This window comes from Amblyraja radiata, chromosome 31, assembly GCF_010909765.2.
Source record: "Amblyraja radiata isolate CabotCenter1 chromosome 31, sAmbRad1.1.pri, whole genome shotgun sequence".
Lineage (NCBI taxonomy): Eukaryota > Metazoa > Chordata > Chondrichthyes > Rajiformes > Rajidae > Amblyraja > Amblyraja radiata.
Window position 1 is genome coordinate 28,515,035 of NC_045986.1, and position 16,479 is coordinate 28,531,513.

General features: G+C 42.5%; 1 protein-coding gene across 2 annotated transcripts; it reads right to left on the reverse strand.

The window, feature by feature from the left end:
* Positions 1-2,685: 2,685 nt before the first annotated feature.
* On the reverse strand, positions 2,686-15,445 carry casp9 (caspase 9). Of its 2 annotated transcripts, XM_033048340.1 has the most exons (10): positions 15,083-15,445; positions 13,922-14,156; positions 11,178-11,242; positions 10,067-10,243; positions 9,415-9,504; positions 8,876-8,893; positions 8,009-8,159; positions 6,466-6,642; positions 4,544-4,653; positions 2,686-3,790 (listed from the first exon to the last, which is right to left on the reverse strand). In XM_033048340.1, the coding sequence occupies exons 1-10, from the start codon at positions 15,212-15,214 to the stop codon at positions 3,692-3,694; spliced, it is 1,254 nt and encodes a 417-aa protein (XP_032904231.1). In that variant the 5' UTR covers positions 15,215-15,445; the 3' UTR covers positions 2,686-3,691. The 2 variants fall into 2 exon arrangements, with proteins under 2 accessions (XP_032904231.1, XP_032904232.1); XM_033048341.1 differs by lacking the exon at positions 8,876-8,893 and having other exon boundaries at positions 15,083-15,444.
* Positions 15,446-16,479: the final 1,034 nt, after the last annotated feature.

Genomic DNA, 16,479 nt, shown 5'->3' on the forward strand with positions numbered 1-16,479 from the left:
GTTTCCAGGGAGGGCCTGAGCTACAGGGAGAGGTTAAACAGATTAGGACCTTATTCCTTGGAGCACAGGAGGATGAGGGGGGTGATATTACTAACAGAGCAAAGGTGTATAAGATCATGATGGGAATAGTTCGGGTAGATGAACAGAGTCTCTTGTCAAGAACCAAAGGTCTTAGGCTTAAGGTGAGAGGGGGAAGATTCAATAGGAAACGGAGGGACAACCTGAGGGACACTCAGAGGTTGGTGGGCATATGGAATAAGCTGCCTGAGGAGGTAGTGAAGCAGGTACTTTCACATCATTTAAAAGACACCTGGACAGTGGCACATAGGTAGAGTTGTTGCCTTACAGCGCCAGATACCTGGGTTTGATCCTGACTATGTGTGCTGTCTGCACAGAATTTATACGTTCTCCCTGTGATAAAGTATCAGTGTTGTCCCTGTGACAAAGAGTCAGTGTTGTCCCTGTGACTACTTGGGTTTTCTCCGGGTGCCCCGGCTCCCTCCCACATTCCAAAGACGTGCAGGTTTGTAGGTTCATTGGCTTCTGTAAATTGTCCCTCGTGTGTAAAATAGAACTAGTTTAATGGTGATTGCTGTGCCTTTGCTGTTTCCACGCTATATCTCTAATCTATGGTACATGCATAGGAAAGGTCTAATTCTATGGTGCATGGATAGGATAGGAAAGGGATATAGATACAAGAAACTGCAGATTCTGGAATTGTGCATAGAACACAAAGCGCTGGAGTAACTCAGTGGGTCAGGCAGCATGTATGAAGGTCGTAGATGGGCGATGTTTCAGTATGAAGGGTCCCAACCTGAAATCTGGCCTATCCATGTCCTCAATAAATGCTGCTTGACCTGCTGAGTTATTCTAGCACGTTGAGTTGAATAATATCAATTTCAAACTGGGACTATATCTGGTTTCACTTCAAAACTAATCAATTTTAAGCAGCAGGAGGTCCCTCTGCCCCTTGAGATTATTCTGCTGATTAGTAAAAGCATGGTTGGTCTTATTGTAACCATTCACCCAGGATAACCTTTCACTCCATTTACTCTACCCATGCTATAACAACAAACAAAAACTCTACTTCCAACCCCCTATGTGGAATTCAGTTACAAAGACCTCAAGAGAGAAGAAAAATGCCTTTTCTCTGCATCAATTATATCAAATGCTCATTTTATTCCCTAGTATGTAGTCAGATAAAAGTATTTAAGGTTAAAACTTTTTTACTGTCTTCATTAATACTGCCGAAGCACTTTCCTCAAACATCATTAGCAACTATTGTCCTCTGCTCATAGTGGTTCAATTCTCTCAGCCCTTAGCACTGGTCCGACTGAAGCTTTCTTGATAAATGTAATTAGTTTCTCAGGTCTTCAGATAGGAATTTGTGTACTGTACATCGCAGCCACGCCTTTCATGAAATGCTATCTTTGGCACCTGTGCCTTTGCAATATGAAACTTGTGCATTCACTTTTCTAAGAATAGATTGGCTTCACAGAAAGTGAAGGCAAGATATCCTCATTTTTAGCCATGTTTTCTGACGTATTTGATCTTTCTGAGCTCAAAATGAAGGGATTAACAGTCTTTGGGAACAGAAAGTAGTTCATGAGCTAAAGGGGAGGTGTTTCCTCTGGAATTTTATTTTTTGTATAACACACATCATGTTGTCGCCTCCATACTTGAATGACAGCCAACTGCACCTCTCCGTCATTTCTTTCATCCCAGCAGCCTGTGCGCTCTCAGGTTTTGGCCCAACATCTAATTGCATGGGAATTGCAACTTATCTTTAAAAAGGTAAATTCCTTCAATTTCAAGTAACACCCCTCTACCTCATCTCTTTCTTGTGTGCCCCCCCACCCATCCCAGTGTGCACCCCCTATCACCCACCCCATCACCCTGCAATATATATATACTTACTCCCATCCCTGTGCCTCTCATTTTGTTTTTATCCCCCTCCCTCTCTTCCCCTTTCCTCTTGCACCCACATCCCTCTCTGGTCACTCTTATTGATTGTACAGATAGTAAGTAGGTAAGTAAGTAAATGTTATTTATATAGCACGTTTAAATCAACTCGCGTTGAAACCAAAGTGCTTTACATAGAAGAAATAATTAAGTTTCCGTACATCGATAGAAAAATTAAAATAAAGAAAAAAGACACCACATTATAGAATTCAACATGAATGTGGGTTAAATCATTCTTTCCCTAATTCTTGGCTGTTAACTGCTGTCTCCGTTACTTCCCAAACCTTTGCTTTGACTCCTTCTCTTCCAGGCAAAAGTTGGAAGACTTTGTTCTCACTTTCCACGTCAGCAGCCTCCACAGTTTGAAGAAGAGTCTCGTCCCCGAAACATCACCTAGTCCTTTTCTCCAGAGATGCTGTCTGACCCGCTGGGTTACGCCAGCTTTTTGTGTCTATCTTCACATTCAACAGTGCATCCTCCCTAATTTCATAGAACTTCAACACGATTCCATCACCATTTACCCATCCCATCCAATCCAGCAACTGCAGTTGTTGCCGTGATTTCCAATCACTATCTCATTTTGTGACATTGTGTCAAATTTTATTTCATTGCTTCTTAACAAAGGATTTGGGTATATTGAAGCTGTGTTGAACCATATGCTGAAGCTTAATGGGGCATTCATTTCAAAAGGTCATGTAATTATGGAATCCAACAAACTATAACTAGATTTCATCATGAAAATTTTATTTTACCACAGTTGTCATCCAAGATGTACAAAAAAACAATACTAAAAGATTATTGTATAACAAATATAACATGAAACAGAAAGACACAGGAGTGAACATTTGGCTATTGGGAGTCCTTTATGAAATGAGGAAACTGCAAACCTTTCCACAAATTATTTGAGGGGAATGCCATTGTAGAGTAGCAATTTCTGGTATAAATACTTATGCAATATTCTCTTAATATGAAAATATACCATTCATAACATCTTTTGTGGCTGTGTAGTATCAAGTTATCGGTTTAGAAAACAAAGAACTGCAGATGCCGGTTTATACCAAAGATAGACGCAAAGTACAGGAGTAACTCAGTGGGTCAGGCAGTGTCTCTGGAGAAGAAGGATGGGTGACTTTTCAGCTCGGGATCTTTTCAGTCTGATGCAGGGTCCCGATCCGAAACATCAGCTATCCTTTTACTCCAGAGAAGCTGCCTGTCCTGCTGAGTTACTTCAGCACTTTGTGTCGATCAAGTTGTAGGTGTGTCATGTTAAGTATCTTTTCAAGTACTATCTATTTCAAACCATTAAATAAGATATCAGATATCAAGATTTCTGTGACTCGCCCTTCCCACAAAACTGCAGTTATATACTGTATCCTGAAAATCAATTTAATTATTCCTTCTGCACCATAAAGCAAAGTTTATTTTGCAAATATTTTGGTATAATTGCATCAATGGTGGTTTGTTTAGAAGCTTTTAAGTGTCATCCCCCACATGTTAAATCAATTCTATAATTAATTTGCATCTAATAGTTTCCATTTAGATCATAAAAACCTGCTACATATGTAATACAAATATATAATCAAGAAGATTGCAGTTAATCAGAATACAGTGATAATTATTCCTTTTAAAACAGGGCACTGAGATTGTTTGAGATTTTTCAAAGTGAATTGCACTATTGTAACTGTATGTGCATAGTCATAATCCAACAAAAAGTCGCTGGTTCTCCTTGTTAAGAAAAGTAAAGATGTTTCCGGAGAAAGTTGAACGAACCAGGAATCTGCTTATACACTCCAATAGCTTCTTCGTTTTCTGAAATATTTCTTGTCACCTGGAAAACAGACATATTTTAAACCGTGTCTCTAACATTGTCCATTGCAAACCACATGGGGGTAAGCAGACTTATATTAAAAAAAATATACGAAAAGCTTACAAAAATGTGTAGGGTGGAACTGCAGATGCAGGTTTAAAGTGAAGACAGACACAAAGTGTTGGAGTAACTCAGTAGCATCTCTGTAGAAAAGGAATAGGTGATGTTCTGGATCAAGACCCTTCTTCAGACTGAGAGGGAAATGCGAACTATATCTCTCGTTCCCCTTTCTGCTGACACTCGTTGACATTGTCTATGTTTAGTGATACAGCCCCTTCTGCCCACCGAATCTGTGCTGACCAATGATCACCTGCACACAAGTTCTATGTTATCCCAGTTTCGCATCCTACACACTAAGGGCAATTTGCAGAAGCCAATTAACCTACAAACCTTTGGAAAGTAGGAGAAAACCGAGGCACCCAGAGAAAACCATGCGGTCACAGGGAGAACATGCAAACTCTGTACAGACAGCACCTGTAGTCAGGATTGAACCCAGGTCTCTGGTTCTTTAAGGCAGCAACTCTACTGTTGCGCCAATGTGCCATCCTATAAAGGAAAAACTAATTGAAAAAGTTAAATCCTATCCACAAATATCTAACACTGGACTGAGAAGACTATCCAGATAAATACATGCAAGCTTAGAAACATCTGGGTCACCAGATCTGCGTGAACTACAGTATAAATGTCATTTGGGCTTAAAATAAAAGAACTCACCCTTGTAAGTAACGTTTGTAGGTCTTCTTCTTTAGCAAATTCACTGAAGACACGCACTAACGTTTTAATGTACCAAGATCCCTCTTTTTTATCTCGCCAAGACACATAGCCTAAAGGAAGAGTTCAAAACCATCTTTATGATCTATTGCCACATCAAAGTACAGGGGAAAAATATATATCAAGCTGAAATTCCAGTCATGGCCTGCAAAAATCAATGGTGATTGTCAAAACTATCACTGCATATCAAGGGCCCATCAAATAATGAGCCCAGACATTGAGTACAACTTATCATTGTTGTTCACCATAGTCTCAGCTATTGCAAGCCACTTAGTAAGATTCACTAACCATTGTATACACATTCTGAATTTAATTAAAAAAAGTTAAGCTAAAGAGCAACTAAAACAAGATAACTCCAAACGCAGATGTAATTGAATTTACAATCCTCTAATTCAGTGGTTCTTAACCTTTTTGGCCTCACGACCCCATCAGACATTCTTGGTCAGTACCGTGACCCCCGAAACAAAAATTGGAAAAAAAACAGCCCGATTTATTAAAACACGTTTGCCAATACTCAGTCAATGGGATGGCTGGAATTGCTTCACAGCCATCAGGCGATCAAAACGAGGACGAATTCTCGACAGGCAGCACCTCATGTCAGCGTCGATCACAATTGTGCCTATTGCGTTCCTTCGTTTTCAGAGTTACCATGGTTGAGAATCCAGCCTCACAGCGATAGGTTGAGGGGGACTGGACCAATAGGGTCAGGGCCCTCTTCGAAAAAACAGTCTAATTCAATAATGGGGTGGAAATTGGGTCTAGGTTTGGTACCGAACACGATCTCTGGGAATACAAGTTATTCCTGCTGGCAAAAAATGGGATGTGCTGTTCAATGGAATCATTTATCACTCATCACTTACATAAGTGACTTCATCTCTGAACTCAGAGGTAGCATTTACATTTTATTGGATGACACCAAACTCAGTGTATAGTTAATACTGAGGATTGCGTTGGTGGCATTAATAAACTTGGCGATGTATCTCATCAGCAAATGGCATTTCATATAAATGCCGCCCCATCAAACCATTCTGTCAAAGCATGATTATAAAACAGCACCAAACACAAAGTGCTGGATGAACTCAGCGGGTCAGGCAGCATCAGTGGAGAACAAGGTCATGTGGTGCTTCTGGTCAGGTGGGGGGGGGGGGGGGGGAAGCTGGAATGAGAAGTGATGGTGGGACAAAGGTTAACATATGACGAGCATTTGACGGCACTGGGCCTGGACTCGTTGGAGTTTAGAAGGATGAGGGGGAACCTCATTGAAAGGTGCCGACCAATGCAAGGCCTGGGTAGAGTGGATGTGGAGAGGATGTTTCCACTAGTGGGAGAGTCTAGGACCAGACTCGGAATAAAAGGAAGTACCTTTGGAAAGGAGAGGAGAAATATCTTTAGCCTTATCTTAGCCATATCTTCTCATATGGATGAGAAGGGAATGGAGGGTTATGGTATGAGTGCAGGCAGGTGGGACTAAGGGAAAAAAATTGTTCGGCGCGGACTTGTAGGGCCGAGATGGCCTGTTTCCGTGCTGTAATTGTTATATGGTTATATGGTTAGAGGGTGGTGAATCTGTGGAATTCCTTGCCACAGGTAACTGTGGAGGCCAAGTCTTTGGGTATTTTTAAAGTGGAGGTTAATTAGTGATGGTGAGGTGAGAGATGTACAAATGTTGGAGATAGGATTCCTGAAATGGGTTTGGGTGCCAGCATTACTGTTCATTACTAACACAATCATTAAAATCCTGTTAAAAGTCAATATTAGTTCTGTTAAACTGACTAATATATATTATAGGTAAGTAGCTGATCAAGCCCCAAAATGTGCAATATGGATCTTTATTCCCGACTCATCAACTGGATAGGTGTAAGTACCTGGGAATGTGGAGTACGAAACTAAAATATCACTGGGGGTTGGTAAACTCGATACTGCATCAGGCTCATCCTCCGCTCGATATGGGGTAGCATCGGTCTGTAAACTGCTGGTTTCAGAGGATTTATCAGGAGCCCAGTCCATTTCCTCTGCTGTGTGGAATCCTGTGTCCTTTTGTTCTGCAAGAAAGTTGAAGTTCAACTCTAAATTCATGGTTTGATATTTCAGCAAATTTGCACACCCGGATATAGAATGCAAAAGAGATCCATCTCATTACATCATCTGTCTCCCTTTCTCTCTGCAAACATTGTTTTTTTTAAAAATATTCTCCATTTATTCTGATCTCCATTTCAAAAGTACACTCACCCCTGATTTCTAAGTTGTAGGAAAGACAGTCTTATGGATAGACACAGTGAAATATAAAGGGATCACAAGGCAAAAGAAGATGACGACACAGTAACATAGAGGAAATGACCATAAACAGCAGCAAAGGGAATTGGATATGTACATGAAGAAACTTGAATAGAATGTGAAGACAGTGGGATTCTCAGCTAATATGCTAGGAACATTACAGTGTACAACTTTCTTATAAATGCTATGAAAAAAAGATAAATAATACTTGACAAACTATGTTTTGATGAAAAAAGACAAAGTGCTGGAGTAACTCAGCGGGCCAGGCAGCATCTCTGGAGAACATGCATGGGTGACGTTTCAGGTCAGGACCCTTCTTCAGACTGAAGAAGGGTCCCGACCTGAAACGTCACCTGTCCATGTTCTCCAGGGTTGCTGCCTGACAAGCTAAGTTTCTCCAGCAGTTTGTGTCTTTTTTGTAAACCAGCATCTGCAGTTCTTTGTTTCTAAAAGTTTTGATGAATGTTTTGCCCTGAATAAGGTTCTTCAATAAGGTCCAGTGGTGAATCTCTGGAATTATCTGCCACAGAAGGTAGTTGAGGCCAGTTCATTGCCTATATTTAAGAGGGAGTTAGATGTGGCCCTGTGGCTAAAGGGATCAGGGGGTATGGAGAGAAGGCAGGTACAGGATACCGAGTTGGATGATCAGCCATGATCATATTGAATGGTGGTGCAGGCTCGAAGGGCCGAATGGCCTACTCCTGCACCTATTTTCTATGTTTCTATGTCACCAGCTGCTCCATTAAGGACCAATTGTAACTGACAAGGCGGCACAAAAGGTGCAGCGGTAGAGTTGCTGCCTTACTGCGCTAGGGAGCAAGGTTCGATCCTGACTACGGATGCTGTCTGTACGGTGTTTGTACCTTTTCCCCATGATCTGCTTGGGTTTTCTCTGGGATCTCTGGTTTCCTCCCACACTCCAAAGACGTACAGGTTTATAGGTTAATTGGCTTGGTATAATTATAAATTGTCCTAGTGTGTGTAGCATAGCGTTAGAGAGTGGTGATCGCTGGTCGGCATTGACTCGGTGGGCCGTAGAGCCTGTTTCCGTGCCGTATCTCCAAGCTAAACTGAACTAAATTAATTATTTTAATGCCGCCAAATGGTAACCTAATTATATAACTCAGCACTTACCTCCACCACAAGCTTGAATGAAGAATATTTTGGGCTTTTCGCGCAGTGTTGGACTATGCAAACCATCAAAGTAGCTGACAATATGTTGCACTGGTATTGGGGGAGTTCCATCCACTCCGTATATTGCACCAGGAAATTGTCGGTGTGGTGCCTGAGTACAGAAACAAATGTACAACTTTCAACATTATTACAGCACAAAAAGCACATAACCCCAAGAGTTATAACTCCATCAGTCTGAAGAAGGGTCTCGACCCGAAACGTCACCCATTCCTTTGCTCCATAGATGCTGCCTCACCCCCTGAGTTTCTCCAGCATTTTTGTCTACCTTCGATTTTTCCAGCATCTGCAGTTCTTAAACATAACTCAAAGAAATGTGGCTAATACTGTTACTAATAGATTATTCACTCATAGAGTACATGATTTTGGTTGAAATATAATGAAGTGGGAATTCGAATCAATATATGAAAAATTGTTCTCCAAAGTTTAATCTTGCCTCTGGTCTTTAATAAATATTAACAATCATAGTGGTATCCATTTCCTGTGTTATCATATCCAGCCTTTGTGACCATCCTCACCTTCTCTACCCCCCCCCCCCCACCCCACCCTAACTCATTTGTCGATCAACCCCTCTGCACCTGGATCCACCTGCCATTTGCTAGCTCTTGCCCTAGCCCTTCCCCTCACTTCTTTCTACCCAACATCTCCCCTCTATTCAGAAAAATGATCCCAACCCGAAACGCAGTCCATCCGTATCCCTCCATAGACCTGACTCGTTCTTCCAGCTGTATGGTTTTTGTTCATCCGTTTCCAGCATTTGGTTTTTAATTCAGTTCTTTCAAAATGCTTTATGTAAGGGTTTACACTTACCTTGCTGGTGACTCTGTCCTTTGCAGCAATAATAAAGAAATTACAACTTCATCACAGTGGATTTTATAATCAAGTTATGCATAAAGGTTAATTAAGCATTCAATATTTCACACAATAATTGTCATAAGTAATAGGAGCAGAATTAGTCCATTTTGCCCATCAAGCCATTCAATCATGGTTCATCTATCCTTTCCTCTCAACGCCATTCTCCTGCCTTCTCCCCACAGCCCCTGAAACCCTTAATAATCAATAATCTGTCAATCTCCACCGTACAATATTAACTAGGCCTTCACAGCTGCCTGTGGCAATTAATTCCAAACCAGGATTTCCAAGTCAGACTCAGCAAGAATGCAACAATAAAACGGACACTGGAGGTAGATAATTGTTAATTGATAATGGAACCAAGGAGAAAAATTGCAAAACGGAAAGAGAGAGATGAAACGAAAACAGCAACTGCATCCTATTCAGATAATACTGATACATGGAACTAAATGATGCCATTGAACAATCATGCTGCTGAGGTCCACATCATGACTCACCTGATTGCCATGAGAAAGAATAACTACAACACAGCAATCAAAATGTGCATGGTTCTTCTGTGCCAGGCTTTTCAGTTCCTCCAACATAAGCTGTAAAAAAAAGACATAAATTATAAAGGAAATAACATTGCTCTCAAAAACCGTAGAGTGACAATGCAAAGTGGCCAGGAGGAAAATGAAAAGGAAAAGCAACAGGTCCCTCTACGCACTATAATAGAAACATAGAAAAATAGGTGCAGGAGTTCAGGCCCTTCAAGCCAGCACTGCCATTCAATATGATCATGGCTGATCGTCTAAAATCAGTATCAGGCCTGCTTTTCCCCCCATATCCCTTGATTCCTTTAGCCCCAAGAGCTAAGTCTAACTCTCTCTTGACAACATCCAGTGAATTGGCCTCCACTGCTGCCTTCTGTGCCAGAGAATTCCAGATTCACAACTCGCTGGGTGAAGAAGTTTTTCCTCATCTCAGTCCTAAATGGCCGACCCCTTATTCTTAAACTGTGACCCCCTGGTTCTGGACTCCCACAACATCGGGAACATTTTTCCTACATCGAGCTTGTCCAATCCTTTAAGAATTTCATATGTTTCAATAAGATTCCCTCTCATCCTTTTTAGATTCCAGTGATTAGTGTTTAAGTTTGGAAATGCTCACTTGTTTGGTCAAATTCTTTCGAACGATAATTTTAAAGCTCAGCATCTCAAAGAGATTTTCGACACTTTTGCAATCAACGTCAGAGCCCATGCGAGATTTCAAATGACTGTTTGGCTGGAAGTCCACATTGTTGATGATCAAACAACATCCTCTAGGATTGGCCTCCATTCTGTAAACCTAGAAGTAAGCAATGGGGAAAAAGTGTACTCAATTCCGTGCTGTAAATTCTGATAACTCTAAGGCATATGCTGGAAAAAGAAAAGTAATTTCCAGCCATTATAGGCACATCTAGATAATGTAATGTATTTTGTTTCACAGAAATATAAACTAATGTAATAATTAACTTTCAGAGAAATCCAATAAGTATTCGGATGGATATTTTTAAGGAAATTGAAGTGATTTGGTAGACAAGGAAAATATGGCAACGCTAGGAACTGCAAATTTATATGTTTTTGGAGTGTGGGAGAAAACCGGAGCACCCGAGGAAAACCCACGCAAGTCACGGGGAGTACGTACAAACTCCAAACAGACAGCACCCGCAATCAGGATCAAACCCAGGTCTCTGGCGCTGTAACGCAGCAACTTTACTGATGCACCACTGTTGCCAACTTGTGCAACAACTAACAATGACAACTAAATGGAGAGTAACTTTCTATAAGACACTCACAGTCAACTATCAGACTTTTTCAGTAAATTTAAAATGGACAAATTCTCCAGTCCCAACACAAAGGAACTGAATGGTTATCAGCCGGTCCTTAGTTAATATCTTAATAAAGTATATATTCCATCTTTGTAATATTATACTGGTTTGGATTTGCACACAAATGATGTACAAAAACTCAATTTTATAGGAGTTTATAGGTGAAGGCGCTGTGCTCAAGGCAGCCAGCCAACAGTCAGTCGCTTGTCTTTTTGTTTTTGTTTTCACTTTTAATTTCAAGTTTTTTTGTACACTTGTGTGTTGTGATTGTCAGCAGAGCAACTTCACTCTGGGGATGAATAAAGTTTTATCGTATCGTATTGTAACTATTACCTTCCACGTCAATCAATATCATTTAGAAATTAAAAATAGGAGTGAATATCTTGCTTTGATGATGATTTAAATACTCACGGTGTCATACTTTTGCGCTTGTTTGTTAGTTGGTTTTCTTGGACCCAAGAAATCAGGATCCGTACCTGCAAAATGAGGATAATTATCATGATACAGCTCCCTCCGTGTAAAGATTCCTCGCTAAGTTACCAAAGCTGTGATTTAAAACTGATTCATGTTTAACATTAGACTTCCCATTTGTTGTTATTAGTCTATATGCCCGCGCCACACTTCATAATTTTATTCCCAGAAAAACCTTAATAATTCCCCTTGATAAGACCTTGTTTTCACAAATTGATCAAAATTCTGCTTCTTGTACTTTGAAGATGTGTATAATTGCACCAACTTTCCTTTGTTCTGTGAGTGGAGCCCGAGAAGCACTGAACAACGTTTGTGCTCTTTGTAGATCTCGCCACTCCCGTCTGACGATATCGATTAAAGATTGGTTTGGTTTACCTTTAACCCTTTTGTTGTTGTCTGCTTTAAGAAGCGAACTTAACAGTACATTGAAGATATGTCTAAAATGTTAACTCTGTTTCCCTTTCTGCATTAATGTTTCCAGCATTATGTTTTATTTCTGCATATGCAAATGTGCTCCACAGTAAGTCCTGTTCATCATTTACTCACGATACCTTGATTCCTCAAATCCTAAAATATAAGCATCAAGTTTAAATCTTTTCATGGACTTTCTCCTCCTTACCTCTGGAAATGCTTCAGATCTCATATGCCCCAGTTGTCAAACTCTCTTCACCACCAGCTTATTCAAGGCTCAATGCAACTCACATATCTATCCCCTACCTCACCATGCCAATTAGCAGCTGTGCTTTGGATCCCCTGTACCATAAATCCTGTATCTCTCTCACAACTCTTCTGCATCTCCCTCTTAGAGCTTCCTAAAAACCCACTTCTCTAACCAGGATTTTGAATACTCCTTCGAATATCGATGTGAACTCTTTGAATCCCAAACATGTGCCTTCCACTTCCAAGGACAAGGGCAAGCAGATGCACGAGGTCATCACCCCCTTCAAGATGCACGCAGTCCTGACTTAGAACAGAGAATAGTACAGCAAAATAGCAGGCCCTTCAGCCCACAACGTCTGTGCCAAACATGATACAAACCAATTCTTATCTGCCTGCATATAATTCATATCCCTCCATTCCCTGCACCTCCATGTGCCTCTCCAAAAATCTCTTAAATGCCGCTATCGTACCTGCCTCCATCACCAACCCCAGCAGCGCATTGCCACCACTCTCTGTAAAAACAAACTTGCTCTGCACATCAAATTTAAACTTTGCCCCTCTCACATGAAGCTATACCCTTTAGTATTTGATATTTCTATTCTGGGAAACGGGTTCTGACGGTCTACCCTATCTAAGCTCTCATAATTCTATACACTTCTATCAGGTCTCCCCTCAACCTCCAGTGTTCCAGAGAAAACAATCCAATGTTCAACCTCTCCCTGTAGCTAATATCCACATATCATTCTGGTAAACCTCCTCTGCAACCTTTCCAAAGCCCCGCATCTTTTCTGCAATGGGGCGACCAGAACTGCACGCAATACCCCAAATGCGGCCAAACCAAAGTCCTATAAAGGCTGCATCGTGACTTAGTGATTCTTATACTCAATGCCCCGTCCAATGATGAGAAACATACCATATGCCTTCTTTACCACTCTATCTACTTGTGTTACCACTCTCAGGGAGTTATAGACTTGGACCCCGAGATCACTCTGCACACCAATGCTGTTAAGGCTCTTGCCATTAATTGTATATTTTTCCCAGACATTTGACCTCCCAAAGTGCAACACCTCACACTTGCTCAGATTAAACTCCAAATACCGTTTTTTACCTATTTCTGAAGCTGATCTATATCCCGCCATATACTTTAACTGCCTTCCTCAGAGTCCATGACCCTGGCAATCTTGGTGTCATCTGCAAATTTACTAACCAAAGATAGACACAAAATGCTGGAGTAACTCAGCAGGACAGGCTTTGGACCCAGACAACTCAGCGAATCAGACAGCATCACCGGTGAGAAGGAATGGGTGATGTTTCAGGTCGAGACCCTTCTTCATACAATCTGTCTACGTTTACATCCAAGTCATTTACAGATGTAACAAACAGGATCGGTCCCAGCACAGATCCGTGAGGAGCTCCACTGGTCACAGATCTCCAGCCTGAATATTGCCCTTCCACCACAACCCTCTGTGTTCTAGCAGCAATCCATACAACTCCACTGTTAATCTGTGCATCTTTATCTTCTGGATCAGCCTACCATGGGGGACTTTGTCAAATGCCTTACTAAAATCCATGCAGACAACATCCACCTCCCTACCATCATCGATCTCCTTTGTCACCTCCTCAAAGGACTTGGTCAAGTTAATAAGACTTGACCTGCCTTGTGCAAAGCCAGACTGGCTGTCCCAAATGAACCCATTCTTTTCCAAATGGGAGCAAATTGTATCCCGAAGAATCCTCTCCAACAGCTTCCCTACCATTGATGTGAGGTTCATTGGCCTACAATTCCCATGATTCTTTCTATTTCCCTTCTTAAACAAAGGAACAACTTCAGTTACTCTTCAGTCTTCTGGGACCTTGCATGTGGCTAGGGAGGATGCAAAGACTCCTCAAGTCTCCTCTCTTGCTTCTCTTAATAACCTGGGATAAATCCCATCAAGTGCCCAGAACATAATTAAACAATTCAAATACCAAGTAATTGATTTCTTAAAGATGCAGAACCAAATTCCTTAAGATTCTTTACATACATTGGACTGGGTCAGTAGTCATTGGTCTGTCTTGCTGCGCGGGTCTGTATGTTTTCACTGGCACGTCAGGGATGAAGGGGCTGGGTTTGAAGGAGAGTCCCTTTCCCAGTAAATCAGCAAGATTATCTTGTCCAGTTTCCTTCAGACTTTCCAAAAAAGCTGGGAATGCTCTTGTCCCACGAGTCTGCAGATCCGTTATCAACTGTCGTGCCTGGTCTCTGCGTGTGCCTGAATTCTACAGTCAAATTATGATCATGTAGTTTTGAGAGATTAGCATGAAAACAGACCATTCCACCCATCGAGTCCACATCAGCCATCTATCACCCATTCACACCAGTTCTATATTATACCATTTACCCCATCCACTCCCTACACTAGGGGCAATTTACAGAAGCCGATTAACATCTTGTGGGAGGAACTGGAGGAAAGGGCTAGCGAGTAATAGGTGGATCTCTCTCTCTGCATTCCTCCCCCATCCCAGTTCTCAGACTAGTTTCACGATTCTCCTGATTAATTTTACTGATTGTATGCCTCGTTATCACCTTCGCCCCTGAGCCAAAAATGAACCTTGATAATCGTCAAGGCTTTGATCTGTCATTTTCACGCCACTGTTGCAGACTGATTGTAGAAGGGAGGAAGAAAGTTGGAGAAGCGAGGTGCGGGCAGGTTAAAGCCAGGCGAGTGATGGGTGTAGAGGAAGGAACTGCAGATGCTGGTTTACACAAAGATAGACACAAAGTGCTGGAGTAACTCAGCCGGTCAGTCCGCATATTTGGAGAGAAGGAATGGATGACGTTGGTTGTTGTTTGATACAGCTGAATAGCTTACTAGGTTCATTTATGACAGTCGGGGGAGAGGGAAAGTGGGGAATATGGAAAAGTATAAAGAGAACGTACGGTGTGAAAAGGACAGATCAAAGCAGACGTTGGTCAAAGGAAATGTTGAATGGTTCAATGTTGGCTGAGGGGGAAGTGATAGGTGGGTCTGTGGCGCTAGATTGTTTTATTTATTTACTTAGCAATAGCAACCGAGGCCAGGGACTATCTTATTCCTGTACATCACCCGGAATGTCCTGAGAAATGAAGCAGTTAAAGGAGCGGGGAGAGTCAGTGAAACTTGCCGGTGGCCCCAGCCCCTCCCAGGGCCCACTCCCTCTCACACCTCCACTTCCTCCATCATGTCCTTGGTGAAAATGCCTTTCTCCAGCAATCGGCTGTAGAGGAGTTCGGGTTGCAGCTCGGTCACCAGCGTGACGCGGTGTTTCTGTAGCAATCTTCTTTGACTGTCTTCCATCTTGGCGATGCGCCCCGAACCAAAGGTATCTTTGCCCCGAACTGCCTGCCTGTCTGGGGATCAGGTCTTGACCCACCCAAGATGGCTGCGCGGCTGTGACCCACCCAAGATGGCTGCGCGGCTGTGACCCACCCAAGATGGCTGCGCGGCTGTGACCCACCCAAGATGGCTGCGCGGCTGTGACCCACCCAAGATGGCTGCGCGGCTGTGACCCACCCAAGATGGCTGCGCGGCTGTGACCCACCCAGCTGTTAATTGGATAATAATAATAAAATGTCCTGATTTTGTCCAATTAACAGCTGACAATTATCCCATTCCTTAGCTTGCATCTGAGTAAAATTCATTTCAAAACGCATTTATGGTTTACGATTATTTAAATGGTAAATGTGGCCTCAGAAGCGTTTTCTTTTTGCATGTTAAAACCCACCTGAGAACCATTCAGATTCAGATTCAGATTCAATTTTAATTGTCATTGTCAGTGTACAGTACAGAGACAACGAAATGCATTTAGCATCTCCCTGGAAGAGCGACATAGCAAATGATTTGAATAAATAATAATAAGTGATAATAAGTGTCCGGGGGGTGGGGGGGTGATTGGCAGTCACCGAGGTACGTTGTTGAGTAGAGTGACAGCCGCCGGGAAGAAGCTGTTCCTGGACCTGCTGGTTCGGCAACGGAGAGACTTGTAGCGCCTCCCGGATGGTAGGAGGGTAAACAGTCCATGGTTGGGGTGAGAGCAGTCCTTGGCGATGCTGAGCGCCCTCCGCAGACAACGCTTGCTTTGGACAGACTCAATGGAGGGGAGCGAGGAACCGGTGATGCGTTGGGCAATTTTCACCACCCTCTGCAATGCCTTCCGGTCGGAGACAGAGCAGTTGCCATACCATACTGTGATGCAGTTGGTAAGGATGCTCTCGATGGTGCAGCGGTAGAAGTTCACCAGGATCTGAGGAGACAGATGGACCTTCTTCAGTCTCCTCAGGAAGAAGAGACGCTGGTGAGCCTTCTTGATCAGAGTTGAGGTATTGTGGGTCCAAGAGAGGTCATCGGAGATGTTGACTCCCAGGAACCTGAAGCTAGAAACACGTTCCACCTCCGTCCCGTTAATGTGGATGGGGGTGTGCGTGCCGCCCCTGGACTTCCTGAAGTCTACAATGAGCTCCTTGGTCTTCTTGGAGTTAAGGGCCAGGTTGTTGTCAGCGCACCATGCTGCTAAGTGCTGGACCTCCTCCCTGTAGGCCGACTCATCGTTGTTGCTGATGAGG

Coding starts and splice junctions, on each gene's coding strand:
- casp9 (XM_033048340.1), bottom strand. CDS start 15,214: ATGGAAGACAGTCAAAGAAGATTGCTACAGAAACACCGCGTCACGCTG. Junction 14,157..15,082: donor ACATGATGGAGGAAGTGGAG/GTGTGAGAGGGA, acceptor ATTTGACTGTAG/AATTCAGGCACACGCAGAGA. Junction 9,505..10,066: donor GAAAGAATTTGACCAAACAA/GTGAGCATTTCC, acceptor TTTTTTTTACAG/CTTATGTTGGAGGAACTGAA.